The sequence below is a fragment of the Toxotes jaculatrix genome, chromosome 5 (genome assembly GCF_017976425.1).
Source record: "Toxotes jaculatrix isolate fToxJac2 chromosome 5, fToxJac2.pri, whole genome shotgun sequence".
Taxonomy (NCBI): domain Eukaryota; kingdom Metazoa; phylum Chordata; class Actinopteri; family Toxotidae; genus Toxotes; species Toxotes jaculatrix.
Genome location: NC_054398.1, coordinates 15,702,685 through 15,721,918, shown reverse-complemented (window position 1 = coordinate 15,721,918; position 19,234 = coordinate 15,702,685). Strand labels below are relative to the sequence as shown.

General features: G+C 42.1%; 3 protein-coding genes across 13 annotated transcripts in view; all 3 read left to right on the top strand.

Moving 5' to 3' along the window:
* The first annotated feature begins 1,735 nt into the window (after window positions 1–1,735).
* Window positions 1,736–13,251, top strand: tpm1 (tropomyosin 1 (alpha)). Of its 9 annotated transcripts, none has more exons than XM_041039043.1 (10): window positions 1,739–1,973; window positions 2,357–2,482; window positions 2,704–2,829; window positions 6,362–6,495; window positions 6,902–7,019; window positions 7,342–7,412; window positions 8,172–8,247; window positions 8,457–8,519; window positions 8,630–8,699; window positions 12,588–13,251. In XM_041039043.1, the coding sequence occupies exons 1-10, from the start codon at window positions 1,860–1,862 to the stop codon at window positions 12,668–12,670; spliced, it is 981 nt and encodes a 326-aa protein (XP_040894977.1). In that variant the 5' UTR covers window positions 1,739–1,859; the 3' UTR covers window positions 12,671–13,251. The 9 variants fall into 9 exon arrangements, with proteins under 9 accessions (XP_040894971.1, XP_040894977.1, XP_040894972.1 ...); XM_041039034.1 differs by lacking the exons at window positions 2,357–2,482; window positions 12,588–13,251 and adding exons at window positions 9,330–9,408; window positions 10,469–10,686 and having other exon boundaries at window positions 1,742–1,973; XM_041039037.1 differs by lacking the exon at window positions 2,704–2,829 and having other exon boundaries at window positions 1,736–1,973.
* Window positions 13,252–14,873: 1,622 nt separating this feature from the next.
* On the top strand, window positions 14,874–18,713 carry lactb (lactamase, beta). 3 transcript variants are annotated; one of them, XM_041037789.1, is made up of 7 exons: window positions 14,874–15,338; window positions 15,463–15,529; window positions 16,404–16,594; window positions 16,698–17,016; window positions 17,112–17,277; window positions 17,495–17,771; window positions 17,820–18,712. In XM_041037789.1, the coding sequence occupies exons 1-7, from the start codon at window positions 14,982–14,984 to the stop codon at window positions 18,018–18,020; spliced, it is 1,578 nt and encodes a 525-aa protein (XP_040893723.1). In that variant the 5' UTR covers window positions 14,874–14,981; the 3' UTR covers window positions 18,021–18,712. The 3 variants fall into 3 exon arrangements, with proteins under 3 accessions (XP_040893723.1, XP_040893721.1, XP_040893722.1); XM_041037787.1 differs by having other exon boundaries at window positions 17,495–18,713; XM_041037788.1 differs by having other exon boundaries at window positions 14,875–15,326; window positions 17,495–18,710.
* tmem266 (transmembrane protein 266) overlaps window positions 17,913–19,234 on the top strand; it is a 30,638-nt gene continuing 29,316 nt past the window's right edge. The window contains exon 1 of the mRNA XM_041037784.1: window positions 17,913–18,022. The gene's annotated coding sequence lies outside the window, so the exon portion shown is untranslated. The remainder of the gene's footprint in view (window positions 18,023–19,234) is intronic.

The window sequence follows — 19,234 nt, the reverse complement described above, 5'->3', positions numbered from 1 at the left end:
TGATCCTAAAACCCACGTGTTACCCAAGACAAGAGCCAGAGAGAGAGAGAGAGAGAGAGAGAGAGAGAGAAAAGCAGAAATAAGGTCGGATCTGTGACCAGTGTTTTTCACTGCCAATCATAATTACACAAATGCCACTCTGTGAGAACATGGGCTGGGCCGAGATTATCAAAATATTTTTCTATTACTGTGCCTATCAATCAAAGTCTGAGTCAAGGCCAATGCCTGAATTACCGGGACAATAAATTAAATTCTGCCAAAACAATATGATGAGAAAATTGTAAAGACCATTTCTGATCCCAGCATTCTCTGCTGTTGTCATATTTAACGTCTGACTGGGTAAAGTCTGAAGAATGAGCACCCTGTTTGATTCTGTCAGCGTAAGTGAGTCTGCCAGGCATAGCAACAATAATCTATAAAACAGACCAAAGCCTGAGCAAGACGAGGATTATTTTGGGGGACATATCTAATAGCATTAGACCTTGGACTCTTGGCACAGAGTCTTGGATCCATATTACAGACCAAGGCAGGTGCATGAAAGAGAAGGCGATCCTAAAAATATCCTTGAGAATCTTTGTGAAGACTAGAAGACAACTTGGTGTGTCCTCGGTCACCACAGTTGTGTGTTTTAGCTTGTCGTTAACCCAATGCATTTCTATAATGTTAAAATTTTAAGGGGATTATCAGATCAAATTATGAATTTATAATTTATGTATTGTAATGACAGTGCATAATAGAATTGTATAAAATATAATGTAAAACATTCTTACCCATTCAGATGTATTAAAGCTATTAATGACTGAACTGCTCTTAAAGTTAAATTTTCTTCTTTAGTAGTTTGTAAAGGAGTTAACATTTCTGAAAAGCCAAGTCAATCAGCGGCTCAGCTGCGGTAATTGAGGTATAAAACTCATCCTGTCTGGCTGGAGCTGGATGCTGTGGTGCCACATTCAAATGACACATCAACAGTTTACAGGAAGGATATCAGATGCATTATCAGGTAAACACTTCCCTGTCTTGAGCCCTTCAGACTGTGAACAATGCCTCTAGGGCTTGTAGGGCTTACCAAAAGCATCTCTTCTCAGACAGCCCACTTGCCTAGAGCTACTACAACTTATCCCAGAGGAACTTGCGCTCACTCCCCAACCCAAACACACTCAGACACAAACACAGAGACAACTTGCAGTGGCTGCAGGTTGACAAAAGCCTGGTCAAACTGTTAACGCTGCTGCATGTGGTCCCAGGCTCTCTCAGAGAAAGGGGAGAGCTGTGAAATCAGAGAATACAATTTTCATGAAAAGAAAACATGTCCCGGATTTGAGTAAAACTGGAAACTGAACTTAAACTCTAAATGCACTCAAGGAAGAGACAGCTACCACATGCTGCTTTTAAAATGAGTTGTCACAGTGGTAAAAACAAACTGTGCACAAGTGTCATGCAGAGATTTAATGGTGTGCTCATTCAGTAAGAAATGGTCTTCATCTGCATCCTCTCGGTGCATTTAATGGCTTCTGTTACATTACCATTAGGAAGCCTCTCCGTGGGAGCTGCCTTCTTGTCCATCGCACCCCATATAAAGGCGTATCAAACGTCAAATGTTTGGGAGCGACGAATCGCTGAGCAGATCCTTAAAAAACGCCCGGGCACCTACAACACGCCTCCTCCAAAAAAAGTATTGGATGTCCAAAGGAATCCAGTCAGCCCCCCTTGAAAGTACATATTTGACAGGGCACAGTCAGTCAGAGTCTGCACTCCAGCTTAGCGTTCAGTAAGGCACAGACGCCCTAGCCCCTCTCCCGCTCTCTCCTTGGTTTTCATTTGGACGTTTTGTTGGCGTTGCCGAACAGCGATAAGCAGCCATGGATGCCATCAAGAAGAAGATGCAGATGCTCAAGCTCGACAAGGAGAATGCCTTGGACAGAGCTGAGCAGGCTGAGTCAGACAAGAAAGCATCAGAGGACAGAAGCAAACAGGTCGGCTGATTTTTTTTTTCTTTTGTGGAAAATATCAATTCATCCATAGAAAAAAAAAAAAGCAGGAGTATCAGTAGCAGCATAAAGCTGCTGCCCTTTAAATGGATCACGTCCTAAATACGGATTAATTGCTCTCTTGGATAATCCCAAATAAGGATTCAATTAAGAATAACACATTCCTCTTTATTTTATTTTTTTTCATTTTTGGATGCTCTATATCCTCTTCTCAACTGTTTTGGTGATGTAAATATAGTCTTTTTAAAAAAATCATGTCTTTAAATTCGGAAGTTTCAAACAATATTTGATAAGAAATACATAGAATCGATGCATGTTTATTTCATATTCTGTTTAACTCTATAATGTTTTTTTACATGCATGTATAGTTAGAGGACGAAATAAGAGAGTTGGAAAAGAAATTGCGTGTTACTGAAGACGAAAGAGATAAAGTGTTTGAGGAGTTCCAAACTGCTGAGGAAAAGCTGCTGACCGCTGAGGAGGTCGCCACCAAGGTATCTGATCCTGAAGTGCATGTACTTCCCTAACTTTTCTCTTCTGCCTTTCTGCCCCCCCCCCCCCCCCCCCCCCGCCCTGTCCTGTCCTCTCTCCTGTCCTGTGTGTGTCCATCTGTCCGCGCTCTCGCGCCTGTGCGCGCTCACGCAACTCCGTCTCCCCCACCACCCCCGCCCCGCTGATCACCTCTGAAACTGTCCCGCACTGAAACTCGCCTCAGCTTGAGGACGATTTGGTAGCTCTGCAGAAGAAGCTGAAGGGAACTGAGGATGAGTTGGACAAGTACTCTGAGGCTCTTAAAGATGCCCAGGAGAAACTTGAGCTGGCTGAGAAGAAAGCCACCGATGTAAGTAGGGAAGGGACTCACAATGGCACCATTCCTGCACCACGTTTCCTCACATCTTCATTCTCTCATCACTGCGAGTGTGGGAAGCGACAGTCCAACACCACAGAAAAATAAATTCTCCTCCTTGTGCGCCAATTCAAACTGCCCTCATGCATTATCTCTGAGATGAGTTTCCTTTCGGATGGGCAAGTTTCGTACACCTGCTCATCCTGGAGGAAAAAAAAATAACCATCAAACTCCAAATTGTCCTTTTGACCATATTGTTGAACTGTCGCTTTATGTTTTGTCACGAATCACGTGCACAGTCACTTAAAAGTCAGCCCAAAGAAAGTCAGATTGTCTGTTTAACTGAAACACACATATATGTATAATTATATTTCTTAAATTACAGATTCAAATCGCCCACAGGCTAACTCAAACATTAACAGTCTATCTTGTATAATAATTTTGTGTTCTTTGACCTGGATTTGTTCAGTCTTATAGGTTACTGACCGAGGAAGTCTTTTACAGAGAGAAAAGTGAAGTAGTCTAGTGTGCAGTCTTCCCATGAGCACTGAGAGCAAGCGCCTGGATAAATATAGCCCACTGCTTTATATGGTCAAGATAGAGCTCACATCTGCGGGCTGCGCTCTTTGCTTAGGCCTACCAAAGGGAAAAACTGTTTCCCATAAAAAAAAATGTCCAAGGCAGCCTACTAATTAAAAAAATAAATAACTTTAGCTCATTTACAGCAAAATTAAATAAATGATTCTTTTAAGAGTAGTTTGTTACTCATTGTGTTTTTTTTTTTCTCTCCTTTTTGGATAAACAGGAAAACTATGTAAAGAATTCAGATTGAGGCATTTAAAGGTCGCGACCTGACCAAACACACTTTGGGTCTTCATAAACGTTTTCTCACGACAAACAGTCCTGTTAATGACCCAGTCAGTTATAGGGTCAGGTTCATGCGCAGCAGACAGAGATGTTTGCTCACAAGAGACCATCAGAGTAATCAGTGTGCAGAGCGGCTTATGAGCCGCCTCTGAGGAAACCCCGTTGGAATAATCCTTTAATTGGATTCCTTCAGGGAGTTAGGCGGTAGTGACTGTACTTCATAGTCTAGTGAGTTTTAGCTTTAACACCTTTGATGGTGCATGTTATTCCCTACAGGCCTAGATCCTGCTGTAGTTTATTTCTTAATATAATCTTAAAGTATGGCTGTACTATTTCAAACGACTTTAACTACTACTCAGGTTTTATGGCCTTGTTTTTCTCCATGTTTTTGGAGTGATTTTCTGTCATATTTGCACAAAGTCTAGAACGTAGCCTGTAATTACCGCATTCAGTGAAGGCTCACTGAACGGCCTGAAGGCTCAGAGTATTTCATTACCATGCGTACCGCTGACAGCTGACCCGCAGATGGCGCTGTGGCTCCATTAGTAGTCCGCCACAGGCACGATCATCACAGTGTATTTCACAGGGTGTGTTCTTGTCATTAAAAAGGCATTGTTACTTTGGACCAATTGAATTTCGCATTTTATTATTTTATAGGGCAATGCAGGAGATGTGACTCTTTGCACAACCCACGCAGATTACTTTTTTATTTTTTATTTTTTTTTATTTTTTTAAGTTTTAGGCTTATATTGAAATCAGCTGCACTTCCTGGACAAATAACAGGCATCGCAGAGTGCGCCTCCAGAAACCTTGCGCATTGTGCTGGCTGTCTTCACGCAGCTTTCAGCACAATCAAGGACGTCACCTCGCTGCTTGCCAGTTTGTCGGAAATTGTGCCGCTGCACATAGTGGAGGGGTTTTGTTTTTGTTTGTTTGTTTTTTAAATATTTAAAATTATAGTTGTATAATAAACAATGGCCGGAGTTACATCGCTGGAGTCAGTAAGACGAAGGATCAAATCCTTGCAAGAGCAGGCAGACAGTGCTGAAGAGAGATCCGAAAGATTACAGAAGGAGTTGCTTGCGCAGAGGGGAGCAAGGGAACAAGTAAGCATGTTTACCGCGCGTACAGGCGGACAGGAGCTGCTTATGAAGCGGACACATTACACATCCACCTCTTGTAGCCTGTTTATGTGTCATCGCTTCATTTCGTGCGTTGAGTTTGAATTGCAGATACGCGGAGATGCAGCGGGATTTCTCTCTCGATACACGCCGCAGCGCTGCAAGCCGAGCTTTTCTTGGCTCCGTGCAGTGCCACCGCGAACTAGTCTGCTGGAGGGTTTGATAGCCTGCTGCTCCTTGGCTAAGCGCGTATAATTGGTAACGTTAGGCCGCTGATGCCCAGGTCTGAGCAACAGAGCAGCGGTGACAGATTGTGGCAACGTGTTGCCTAATCTCCCTGCTTTTTATTTCGCTGACATCTCCCTGGATGCACTTCGCAGTAACGGTCCCATTCAACCTTGCTCTCAAATAAGTTCCGTTTATTCTGTGCTGCAGCCACGACGGCACAAGTTTAGACACTTGAAAGGATTTTTTTTTTTTTTTTTTTTTTTTTTGAAACCAGGAAGTTACAACTAAAACTGTGGCAACATTTAAGGTGTCAGTCTGTACTGTGAGCTAATGCTCTTTGACTTGCCCTTATAAGGACAACAGGTTTTCACAGCTACAAAGAGTGATTTCCCTCCGTGTGAACACATCAGCAGTTATCTAGACGGGAAAGAATATGGTTGTGCAGGGACTCAGAGAAGTCAGAGTCTATCTCAGGCTCAGTCTGACACTTTGTGTTATGTAAGGTGGTTAAAATGGAATCAAAACTACTGCTTCAACTTTATAGATTTTTAGTAACTTCCTTGTCACCCTTCCCACCTTGAGATGCACTTTGGTCCAGCACTGCACACTTTAATAAGAGCTGCAGGCGAAACAGCCTTAGAAGACCCTTTGAGTCAGCCAAACGTCTGGTAGTTGTATCCTGTTTTCACCATGCATTTTCAGGACAATGCACATCTCATACCTGCATACGAGCAAACATCAGAAAGAAGAAGTAGATACACGTTTGAATAATCATAGAAAGGCCTTTCTCTTCTTTCTTTTTTTTTAATATCACGTCCCCGTTAATGCATAACAGTCTTTCTCCAGAGATAGCAGATCATTCAGCATGGACCAGTGTCGCAAATGTTACTAGTTATATTACACCTAAATGTCTCCTACAGTTGTGAACTATCCAGAGAGTCTCCTCTGTGGCTGTATGTGTATACCGTGTGAGCAGTCATTTAAAGTATGGTTGTCTCAGGCCCTTTGACTTGAGCCTTGTTAATGTTCTCTCTGGGGCCTGGTAATGAGGCAGGGTATTCAACCTTCTGTCAGCTTGGGACATAGTTATCATGAATAATCATAATCAGTGAGGAGCAAAGGCAAACCTCCTGGGAGGGCTTTTCCCAACAGGTGACACACAGAAACACCACCCACCCCCCTAAAAATCAGTTACACCCTCTACATTCTTTGGGCTGACTTGTTCAGTTTATGCACGCATGTGTGATTTCCAGGTTGTTTGTTAAAGATGGTGACCTCCAAATTCTGATGCGCTGCTCTTCTCTCCCTAGGCTGAGGGAGATGTCGCTTCCCTTAACAGACGTATCCAGCTGGTTGAGGAGGAGTTGGATCGTGCTCAGGAGCGTCTGGCCACTGCCCTGACCAAGCTGGAGGAGGCTGAGAAGGCTGCTGATGAGAGCGAGAGGTGGGTTTCTTATAAGCTGCACAGACTCAGACGTCTGACCTCTGCCATTTTGCTCTCACTCTATTGCTGTAGAGACCAGGTGGCAGGGCCTAAAGATCCAGTGTGTTTCTGTCCTTTTGTATGGGGAACAAGCAGCACGTCTGTGCTGTGGCACTGGATGTCAGACAGTTCACTGTTTCACTATTGGTGTCACATAGTGCAGTCATTTCCTAACATCCCTAATTCTGTATTTTCTCCCTCTTTGATGTCAGAAAATAATCAGCCATTCACCTCAGAAGAGCATATTAAAGATTTACCAGTAAACACTACAGTGCACCAGACATGTGTGTCCTCTGGGAGACTGTAGGCTGTCAGGTCTCAGCTCCTGATTCCTAACATCCCTTGACTTATTTGTTCCCTCACACAGAGGCATGAAGGTCATTGAGAACAGGGCCATGAAGGATGAGGAGAAGATGGAGCTGCAGGAGATCCAGCTGAAAGAGGCCAAACACATCGCTGAGGAGGCTGACCGCAAATATGAGGAGGCGAGTTTTCGGGGCCATTGGCAGCCACCCCAAAAAAACTGTTCTGCAACACCAGACATGCAGTTGATCAATTACTGCAATCAGTACCACTGTGAAATACTCTGTCCCAGTTATCGATAATAGATGGCATTTCAAAGGTGTAATTAGTTTTTGTAATAAAATCTTAAGCTAAACCTTTAGGAGTTTAAAGTCAGTTGTTACCAAGTATAATCGTATTTGAGTGGTTCGCTTTCATTTTGAGGAAAAACCTTTAAACCACATCCTAACTGCGTAACTCGTCGAGTATCAGTTGCGTTGTAACACTTTGTGCTTGCACCTAAAGGTGGCCCGTAAGCTGGTGATCATTGAGGGTGACCTCGAGCGTACAGAGGAGCGCGCTGAGCTGTCAGAAAGGTAAGCTGTTTCACCTTTGCGTATTCTAAATCTGCATTTCCACTTGCATGTCCACTGGCATTGAAACAGTTGGAGCTTTCAGCACTAATACACAAAGTAATATGACTTGTTTCCAGTTTAACAGTGTGCCCTGTGTTCTGTATAATTTGCATGCCGTCCGTGGTTTGAATGGTTTTGGCTTGCACGCGTGCGCCACACCCGTAAACAGAGGAGCGCGAAGAATGGAGGATGAGCTAAGGGTTTTGGAGCAAGGCATGAAATCACTAAAATCCTCAGTCGCTCAGGTACAACAAACAAAAAACTAACACACACTTATGTCTTTGATGAGTGGCTCTTTTCACTTTCATTCGTGCTGCTGAATGAAGCCTCTGCTTTGCTTGCTGTGCTTGTTACTTTCCTCTTTCACGCTATTTTATTCTGAGTATTAGACTCTTTCACGCCTTTAACATGGCAGGGACTGTGCAAGAATAACGCTTCATGTTTAAGAAAAGCATGATATTTAGCTCAAAAAGCATGTAATCAATTAACAAGAGTCACATTGCTATTCTCACATTCCTGCTCTGTTAAAGCACTTTTGAGGTACTTGGGTTTCCCTCCTCCTTTAAGCCCTGTAGTTCTTACTTATTTTGTGTCCTCTCCCTCCCTCTTTCTTACTTTCCCTCCACCTGTTTTGTGTCTATGTCCGGTTCTGCTTCCCTCCTTTTCCTCCACCCCCTCGTCTTCTCTTTCGCAACTGTATCCCCTCGTCTAAAACACCAGCAAATGCTCTGAGCTTGAGGAAGAGTTGAAAACTGTGACCAACAACCTGAAGTCACTGGAGGCCCAGGCTGAGAAGGTAAGTGCGACCTTCTGGCCAAGTGCATGCTGTGAGTGGGGAGCAGAAGAGTCTGAGGAGCTGGATCTCTTCACGTCAGTTTTATTTGACAATACACGCAGAAATGTGTTGGGTTGTGATGTTCGTGGTATCACTGTGAAAACACCAGGACAATCTGAGTTTGACTCCCGCCCACATGTTTGACTCCTGTCGTTGTTTACGTCCCACAGTACTCACAGAAGGAGGACAAGTACGAGGAGGAGATCAAGGTCCTCACCGACAAGCTGAAGGAGGTAAAGTTTCACAAGGACTTAGCTGAGTCCTGGAGCATTTATCCAAGTCGCAGATGCTGTGTTGCAGGTCGAGTGTTGGCCTGACTCATAAATCTGTCTCTCTGCCACAGGCTGAGACTCGTGCTGAGTTCGCTGAGAGATCAGTAGCCAAGCTTGAGAAGACCATTGATGACTTGGAAGGTATGATTTTTTTGCATCTCAACCCAGAAAGCTACTTTGGTTATTTTGAAATGGTATATATTTTTTTTTTATATCGGTCATGGTATTTGGGTAAGTCCTCCTTGCTTTTTCAGAAAATCTCTTTATCAGTCCGTTCTTTGTTTTGCTCTTTATCTTTATTTCTGCTTCCCTCTGAATTTCATCATGGCCCTTTTTCAGACAGCATCACACTTTTGTTGTGGTGACTCTTATCCTTTCTCTATTAAGTCTAGTTGATTTGTTTTTGGGTTTCAAGGTAGGAACGAATGGCTTTGATGTTTATCAGATTTCAGGCCTAGATGTTGACTCAGTGTTCAGTGGAGTGAAAGCTAAGGCCTGAGAGCCATATGACAGTGAAATAAACGGTCCATTTCTTGATGAGGGTGCTGAGGAATTTTCCTTTTTTTTTCTTGCACTTCCATTCCATCATTTTCTGGTATAACTTTGTTTTCCTCTTTTTCCCAATTTTTTTTTCTATCACACCTTCCTGTCTTCCCCCCTCTCTTGTCAATGGTCTGGATGCTTCACCTTTCACCTCCTTACCATGTGCTCCTCCACCTTTGCTCTCTTTCACTGCACCTCCCTCCCCCTGCACCCCTGGCCCACCAATAGATGAGTTGTATGCCCAGAAACTGAAGTACAAGGCCATCAGCGAGGAGCTGGACCACGCCCTCAACGACATGACTTCCATGTAATTTTCAACTCGCAGTGCCTGCTTGTGCCGCCGACACCCTTCTTTCCCCTACTCTGTACACCAGCTGCCCCACCTACACCTCTGGCATTTTCATCTACCTGTCATTATTAGTGCATCAAACTCTTGCATCTGTCCCTGGACTTAAACTGGTTGTAGCTATGTTTTTAATATAGTCTTAAAGTTTAATGTCTTAAAACAGACAATGTGTTATTCCATGTCTGTGTAATTCAAGCCAACTTGCAGTAATTATGACTCATTACTCTAAGTCATGCCATTTGCATCGGTGTCATTGACATTCGAAAATACTGTAAACAGGACTGAAGTAATGTTATGCATGAACAAAAACGGCATGGGTCAGGTCTGTTTAAACTGTTGTAGCCATCTTAACTGCGAGTTGTATTATTTTTTTTATGTGAAAAGTATTCATTGTTCCTTCTGTGAGTTTATGCATTTTGATAATTGCCTAATTTTCAAAATATTGATGTAATTTCACATGATATTTTGACATTCTAGGCAATGCATGCAGGTTGTCTATTGAAATGTTCTAGACTGTTAAGGAAGCATTTCAATGAATCTGATTCGCTGTAACTGGAGGTTATGTGTAGTGTTTCCTCTTTCCTCTTCTACTAATATGGTCTCCTTCTGTCTAGAAGAAAGGCCCCCAGTGTGTTTTTGAGACCCCCCCCTTCTTTGTTCTATCATCATACCAGCTGAATACTAACTGTCATAGTTTAGCATCACTGTGGTTGAGCCCCCAGTTTTGCTAAATTAAGTGTTGTCCCTCACCATTTGGCCATTCTGTGGGAGATTGGCAAGGTGCACGACATCTGTCTGGTCCAGCGCTGCTCCTCGTGTTTTAGCAGAAAGTTCTCGATCAGAGGGAGTAGTTGTTCCAGTTTGTGCTTGACGACGTGCTCCATCTCACAATGCGTTTCCATTGTGCATTGTGGTTTTGTAGTGCAGTGCCGTGACTCCCGTGTATTGTGGTGCGCATCTCAAGTTTCCGTAGGTCCCACGCCGACCCCTTGGTTCACTGTACTTCTTGTCTCCCACGCAGATAAATTGTTTACACCTCATCAAAGACGCCTCCTGCCGGCTGAGCGGCATCTGTCCGCTCTCTCCAGCCTTCTCTCCATTTTCCCTTCCCTTTCTGTCTTTGCTTTCCTTCCCACCTCATGTTTTCATCCTCATGTCAAAGTTAACTCCATCCCATCTCTTGTACAGAATCCTAGAATCTTTCTGCGTTGTGTAAAAAATAAAACGTCCTTCCTTCTATGTAAGCTGTATCTCTTTACTCTGTCCTTTTTTGCTCCTTTTTGATTTTTATTTATTTTCAAGCGGCTCAAATAAAACCAGGAAGACCCGCTTTTAAGTTATGTTTTTGTTTTTGTTTCTGCATCTCAAACCATTGGCTGAGCTTCACCCTGCTTCCCGTGGTGTAGTTTTATAGATTTCAATGGTTGGTCTGTTTATGTTCCTCAGATACTGTTCTGTGAAGCTGAGATATTAGGAATATCACAGTAGTGCTATAAGCACATAAACACTTACAGGTACTTGACTGAAAGCTGAGCCGAGTTGTCTTCTCTCGCATTTGAGACTGATGCATGCAAGCACTTTTCAATATTTAGTACTGTGGCAGGATGAGCTGACTGGAAAGATTTGAGAATTGGAGGGAATTAGTGTTGGACTGTTATCAGGAAGGCTGTGGTAAAGTAGAGCAATGGGCGCAGTACAGAGCAGAACGCATGATACGTGGAGCCTCATCTGGTTGCTGGAAAAATTGGATGAAACTGATATCAGTGATTATGACTCATGGGCTTTGTATGATACACAGTATCCTGTCCTATATTTGAATAAATATACAATCACACATTTTGAGTCTTTTTTTTAAATTAAATTTATTCCGCATAAAGTCAGGCACAGAAAGATGAGCAGAAGTCAACAATTTTTCAGAGCTGTGTGTTGTGAGATTTCACAGTTTAAATGGGACTGTAGAACAATCTTTGGACCACATCCTCAAACTCAGAAATGTCTAAACAAACTTACACTGCAGGAGGGTCGATTCTGTGTCATAGTTTATCCAGTTCTGATGTTGATCAGCCATTTTTAAGCATACTGTAAAATGCTTTTGATAGAGGATATTATGACAGAACAGACAGACACAGCATTCATAGAATCCATTATTTTTTTCTATTTTGTTTCCACCCTATCCACTTTTAAAGATTTTTTTTAAGGTTAAGTTGTGCTGCCATGGTTCCCTTTAGCCTTTCTGGATTAAATCTTTTCCTTCTCTGTTTTCACCCAACACACTGTCGTGCTATGCCTTACCTTTTGCAAAAAAAAAAAAAAAAAAATCTTGGATGACACAAAACTCCCTCAAAAAACAAGTACATCAAAAACACTGATCGGTCATGTTGATTAAAGGCTTTTCAGATATTTTCAGTGTGTTTGACAAAGATTAAAAAAGCCGTCCGTGATCTGTTCTAAAGAAGGTAGGTGTCAGCAGGCAATGCACCTTCTCTTTTCCTTTTTTTCCTCTGATTTCCTGTCCTCTCTCTGTTTTTCAACTTGCTTTCTGACTGCAAAGATCGCCTCTACCAGCAACTTCAGAAAAACCGCCTTCTCACTAATGAACTACGCGTGGCCTTGAATGAGGACTAAATTGTGTGAATGTTTTGTTACATTTGTTACGGTTTTGTTGTTTAATGTGTGCGACAATCTGATTCAGTGTACGATCCAAAGCTCTTCCGTTTTGCATTGTCCGCGTACGATGCCTGCACTGCTTGAAATTTGTGTTGCTGTTTGTGGAAGTGTATTTATAGTGAAATATACTGAAAATCAGGGATTATCTCAAATATATCATATAACAACTTATTGTTATAAAATTATACAGTAATCCTTTTTGTAAATTGTTGTGTTTATGTGTATTAATAAGAGTTATGTTGTAGACTGTAACCTGTGTGCATGGTTGCTTGCATATCATAATATGAGCCCTGTTTACTCAGTGTGTTTCTCTTGTTTTCTGTCAGTGTTGTGTAGATTGGATTTAAAAGCACTCAGATTTAATGACTGACCTGAATGATGTAGCAAGCTTCATTATTAATGCAAGCTAACCAAGTGACTCACTTACGCTCGCTTGTGTGAGATTAAAACTTCTTCATTTGATGTTCTAACAGAGAAACTGTCGCACGCTAAAGAAGAGAACCTCGACATGCACCAGATGCTGGACCAGACTCTAATGGAACTGAATAATTTGTGAAAGCACGGCCTGACCCTTCCCCACCCACACACTGTGGTTTTGGCTTTTTGTACTTGCACCTTGCTTGCCATAAATCCTTCTTCTCGTACCGTGCCCATGGTGGAGAACAAACAGCCAGATGCTATTCCTATTGCACCGTCCTGCCTTCAGCGGAACTCGACCAAAGAGCAAAGCTAAAGGGAAGCAAAGCTTAACCATTCCCTTAGATGAAGCCTAAACGGAGAAACACCATTGTTTTCGCAAGCCAGGTTTTATCATGTATTGATGTCCGCCTTTTGCAATCCTTGAGTTTTTCCTTTTCCTTTTTTTTCCTCTCTTTTTTTTTTGACAAGTCATCTGGTGAAATGACATGTGCCATTGGTTACAAAAATTGTTTTTTACATCTGCATTGAAGCTGATCTTGTACGTTCCATTCCACCCTTATACCATTATGCCACCATTATGCACATACCAAAGGATTAAGGATAAATTGCACTTAATTAAAGCTCAACATGATGCACATTTTGCATACTGTAAACAAACTATGTCTTAAAAAAAAAACATATATATATGCCCTTCTCCCAGAAAATTTCCACTGAAATCTAAGTATACATTGGCTATGCCTGTCAGTATGTATACTGGTGCTACTGTATTGTTAAGCAGTGTCAGAAAAATGCTAATGCATTACAGTATAGTCTTAGTTTTCTTTAAAAACATTGTTCAAATTTTTTTTCATCTTGTCTATAAAATATAATTTCATTCATCTGGTTGTGCATTGTTTTAGCATTATTTTAATGTAGATGTTTCAAGTGTTTATCATATCTGAAATGTACAAATTATGACGATAAAATAAAAGCACGTTTTGAAAGTTTTCTAACTTTGTTTGTGGTTCATACACAGCCCTTTTGTCCATCATAGAGGTGAACTAACTTAAAGGTTTTAATAGACTTCGAGGTGATAATAACACCTGAAGCAGTGCAAAGACAAAGGAAACTTCTTTAACAGACTTCATCTTCCCCACAGGGGTGTAGAGCATGTTCAGTTTTTCAGAACAAACGGGGAACAGTTCATTTCACAGCTTCATTGCACTCCTCGATCATTTTCACTTGACCCTCAGCTGGGGGAGGAAAACACTGTCACGTGTTGCTTTGGTTCACTGGAGCTCACTAAGCTCTACTGGACCATATCAGTTCAGTTTCAGAGTAATCCACCAGTAGTGGAACTTTTTCTACATTTTTTTTTTAGTTGAATGAAAGCACTAAAATAGAGAACAAACTAAAATAAGTTTTCCTGAGTTAAATTGCATTTCATTTGCATTAACCTTCAAGAAGTGTTGGTGTGCATGAACTTAACTTACAAGTATACAGCTGGGTAGGTTATTTAAATAACCATAGTTTATGACCTTATCATAAACTATGACTTTATCATGCCCTATATAATTTGCATATATCTTATTTTACTCAGAAGCCAACAGTGGAGTTAATTGTACAGTTTTTTTCCCTTGGACATGTAATAGAGTTTAAAAACTTGAAAAATAAAATAGATTACTACAGTCTGCTAAAGGGACAGCATCTCAAAACTGTATGCACATACCATATACAATATTATTCAGCAGTTTATGTGGACAAAATAAATGTTCTTTGCATGTGTTGACAGCAGCTAAGTAGACTTGACTAAGTAGACATGACCTCTGTGGAAGTCCTTTGTTGCACCAGAGGCAAGATAAGGCTGCGTGTGTGACTGTGTGTGACTGTGTGTGAAAAAGAGAGAGAGATTATCCTGAAAGGCACTGCACAAGTTTTGAGTTTTTGACCCCTCTTCTTTATTTCTGCACAAATAAAGAAGCTGACACGTGGTTTAGGGCTTGAAAGGTGGGTCCTACACCAGAATCTTCACAACTCTGATGTTTGAGATGTGCAGCTTTAGGCAGCTGTTCTCTTACTTATCTTTTAGTTGCATTTATACACAGTAAGATTTTCACTGCCTGACTTAAACAGGGCTTTATGCTGATGAATATATAACCAGCAGTAAATTTGAGTAAACGAGTCTCTGCACACAGCTAGTACGGTGTGTACAGACACTCCTCCACAGCAAGACCATGACATCAGTCGAAGCATTTCGGTTCATTTCTCTAACCTGGCCCCTGTGTTGAAACTACATTTTGTGGTGCCCGCCCCCCACCGAGCTCTTCGTCGCTCGATGTTGTGTGAGGATCATGATGCGATTCATCTGGTCTGGTTCGAGGACGCAAACAGGAAGTGAGCAAGTTGTTGGTAACTAAAAAAAAAAAATTCAAAAAAACAAAACAAAAACAGGAGCAGCGTTCCTAACGATGTCACGGTTGTTTTTGCCAAACCGCTTCTGTGCCACATGTCCCCTGCTGTCGGCGCGGGAGTTGACGCTACGAGCCGGAGCCCGAGTGAAGCAGCAGCGGAGCGTTTTTATTCAGCAACAAAGGCGATATGTCGGAGGGTCAAACGCAGCCTTTTCCAAACACCGGACAAAGTCCAGGCTGTGGATGTGCGGGCTTGGTGTGGGGGTCGCTTTAGCCGTGGGACTGAAATACGGCGCTGACACCTCCAAGAGTTCGTGTGATGTTGAAGTTGTAGGAGCAGAGAGGACCGACCGATACAGCGCTGCAGTTAAAGTTAGCAGAGACCTTGTGGAGCGGATAAAGGTAGGCACAGAGGTAGGCCTGGGACCCGCTGGGTGTCTCACTGACCAGCTGCGCTTTGCTTTCTCCTTATATTCCCCGCTGACTAACTTCACTTCCACCTGTATCAGTTCGGTGTTGTATCTGTGTCTGTTGTCAGGCTGAGGTCGGGGCCCCTGGGTTGGTGGTTGGGGTCTCTGTGGATGGTGCTCAGGTCTGGTGTGAAGGTTGGTGCCTGCAAATTCCACAGTAAATGTGCTATGTATACTATTAAAACACTGCAATACTAATGTAGCCAGTTTCAATTTTCCACTATAGTTTCATACCAGTTTGGCTGGTACAACCATGGTGCACAAGACAAACTTGTAGGATTGCTTGTAAACCTTGAGAAAAATCCCTTCACAATTTCCCCAAACTGAAGGAATGTGTCCATATTAATTATTTACTACTAAACCCAAAGATATTATATTTATACTTATATTACACAGTAGAAAACAGCAAAGGATAATGTTGGCGAAGCTGGAGCTGGAGAATATTTATAATTTTTGCTTATAAAATAACTCACATGAAACAGTAACTGTGTCATGTGCAGGTACAATGCTGACTGAATGTCAGTGTTCTCACAGTGTTGAGTTGCTGGCATCTTGTTTTGTGTTGTGGACTTGAGGTATGTAAACAGGTTTAGCTTAAACATCACCAGTCTGGATGGTTGAACGCTCTCTCACAAAACAAATGAATGCTTCTGTAAATAATTGTTTGCAAGGTTGCTGAAAGTTGCCTTGCCAGTTTTTGGACAGCGTTGCTTGGAGATTGTGTAGCAAATGAACAGTACAGGTTTACTTTGTAGGAGAAAACTAGGAACTTTTGTTCGTGTCATGAGTCAAGCCAGCAGATACCCACAGAAACCAGAGACCTGATGACACATATCGTGAAATTAATCATCATCCTCTTTCATGGTCTCTCTCTGTCACTGAAATGTCCCCAAGAAGATCAGGGTTTATTGCGATAAACGTATATTAAAATTCAGCACATGGACTCTTTTATATGTTCCTCTGAAATCACGTTCTTATATGATTATTGAAAATGCTTCATGTAATTCAGGGATCGGTTATGCTGATTTGGAGAACCGTGTGCCATGCAGCCCAGACACGGTGATGCGAATCGCCAGCATCAGTAAGCCGCTCACATCTGCAGCTGCTGCGCGACTGTGTGAAGAAGGGAAACTAGATCTTGACGTCCCAGTCCAGAAATATGTCCCAGAATTTCCCCAGAAACGATTTGATGGACAGGCTGTAAGTCACTTATTTTTTTATTTTTATTTTTTCATCTCAACAATCCCATCTTGTTCGTTTATGTGTTCAGCTCACATTCACATTATTTGTTGTGTTCTTTCAGGTCACAATAACGCCTCGTATGATTCTGTCCCACCTAAGCGGCATACGACATTATGAGAAGGATGCAAAGAAAGTGAAAGAGGACAAAGAGAAAGCTAAGCGACTTCTAAAGCAACCAGTTAAAGAGAAAGAGGATGAAAAGAGCTCATCTGAAAACAAAGATAAACCCACGACAGAACAGAACGCTAAAGGCAAAGAAGCCACTCAGACTCAGAAGAAAAAAGAGTTTGAGCATGAGGAGTATTACTTGAAGGACAACTTTGAAAGTGTCACTCAGGCCTTGGACCTCTTCAAGGACGACCCGCTCATTTTCAAACCTGGTAAAGTGCACATTTGCTTGCTTAACCATTCAGATGTGATGCTTTTTCAATATTAATGTACTGCTGAGTAAGATTTATTTTTTTGCTACATGCAGGAACCACTTTTTTGTACTCCACCCACGCCTTTACTCTGCTCAGTGCTGTTGTGGAGCGAGCTGCTGGCCAGCGCTTCCTGGATGTCATGATGAACATGTTTCGTGAACTGGGAATGCTCAATACTGTGCCTGACGAGAATGACCCTATTATTTACCACCGCTCCAGGTAATCTTGAATAACCAGTGTCAAGTTGTGTCTAAATCACTCTAACAAGTCACAGTTGAGAACAGGGGAGATTTATCAGTAACATCAGAATAGAACTTTGTAGAGATCTGATGTTTCTTTGAGGTTGTTTTGATTGCTCGTGATTGTTTTTGAGTGTACACTTCATGCTACAAAATTCAATGGTGAGTGCATATTTAAAGGTTACACTCCTCCACAGATACTATCACCTCAACAAGAGAGGACGTGTTGTTAACTGCCCGTACGTAGACAACTCCTACAAGTGGGCAGGAGGCGGTTTCCTTTCTACTGTGGGAGACCTGCTGCTGTTCGGTAATGCTCTACTCTACAGCTACCAGGTGGCCCATCTAAAGGACACTGAGGGCTTGCTGTCTGGCTTCCTCAAGCCCAAAACCTCCATAGAGCTGTGGGCACCAGTTGACAGGACAGAGGCTAGCTGGGATAAAGATGGAATGTATGCCCAAGGCTGGCTGGTAGTGGAGAAACTGCAGAGGTATGGCCAGTGCAGGAAGCGCAGACACTACGTGTCGCACACAGGCGGCGCTGTGGGAGCTAGCAGTGTCCTCCTGGTGTTACCCAGTGAGGAGATAGACCTGCGCCAAGGACAGAGCCCCCTCCTCCCACAGGGAGTGGTGGTCACCATCATCACTAACATGCAGTCTGTGGGACTCAATAGCACCGCGCTGAAAATTGCGCATGAGTTTGACAAAGCCCGGCGCCTGTAAGAGTAAGTTGTTTTCAAAAACATCTGAGTTTACATTTTACTGAGACGTGTTTCAGATAAAACTTGTGATCTTGTGTAATTTTTATAAAGCTTTTAAATATGTGCAGAAAGATGTTTTAGGAAATGAAATAAATCTTTAAAATGTATTTTATATACATTTAATGAATTACAAAGTAAATTCAATTTTTTTTTTCCAATTGCTTGGCAGACACTTGGCAGGGGAGCCATTTTGCCACTAGGTGGAAGCAGTTCACTGCAATTTTTAACATGAAAAGGCCACTGACCTAAATCAGTTTGTTGGCTTTATATAGAAGACAATGCCTTTTCCCCACTAAAGGTTAACTGAACAATCCATTATTATCAGTACTTAATATATTCATTTCATAGAAATGAGAAGCAGTTGGTCGCTATTTAAAGCAGCAGGTTATGTTCGTGCGTCACATGTAGTGACCTTTTTAGGGCCCACCCTGTCCTGATATTTCCTCATAGCATCTTGACGTGCTTTTAAAAAGAAACCCTGTTGTGTGTTGACCTAATACCTTTGCTCCATTCAGTAATCAAAACATTTTCACAATGTCCTCACTGCTGTGCCATCTTTCAGGATCACTTTTATATTATCCCTTTGTTAAAACGGACTTCACCCAAAAGCACAGTCTTGACTTTGTCTTTGAATTCAACAAAACAAGAACAATTCCTGAACTTAATGTCTGAATGAGTGTTCAGCATGGCTGGTTTATCAGTGGTGACAAGAATCTTTGGGAGTAACCAAGTTGTCAGCAGTCCAAATTTCGTTTTTTTTTTTTCCCTTCATGCTTGGTTGCAACTGTGTGAGAATACCTGAAGTCCCTCAAAACAGAAAGACTAACAGACTATTTGGCAATGCAGTCCAACGAGTTTTGATTCCTCTTCTAAGCTCGCTGAATTGAAGTAGATTTGATGCCACCATTCTCATTAGAAGACTCCTGGGATCTCCTGTGCCCCTGTTTTTAGATTTAAGGGGACTGATGAATGGCTTGGGATAGGCTAATTATACAGCCTCCCACACACACAGTGTATCTCTAAGTTTACACTGTGTGTGTGTGTGTGTGTGTGTGTGTGTGTGTTCCTGCATGTCCAGCTTTGTGAGAGCCAATTTGAGTTTTAAAAGTGCAGAGTGAAGACATTTTTAAGAAGTGAAGTCATCCTGACCAGTCCTGACTTCTTCAAGGGGCAATT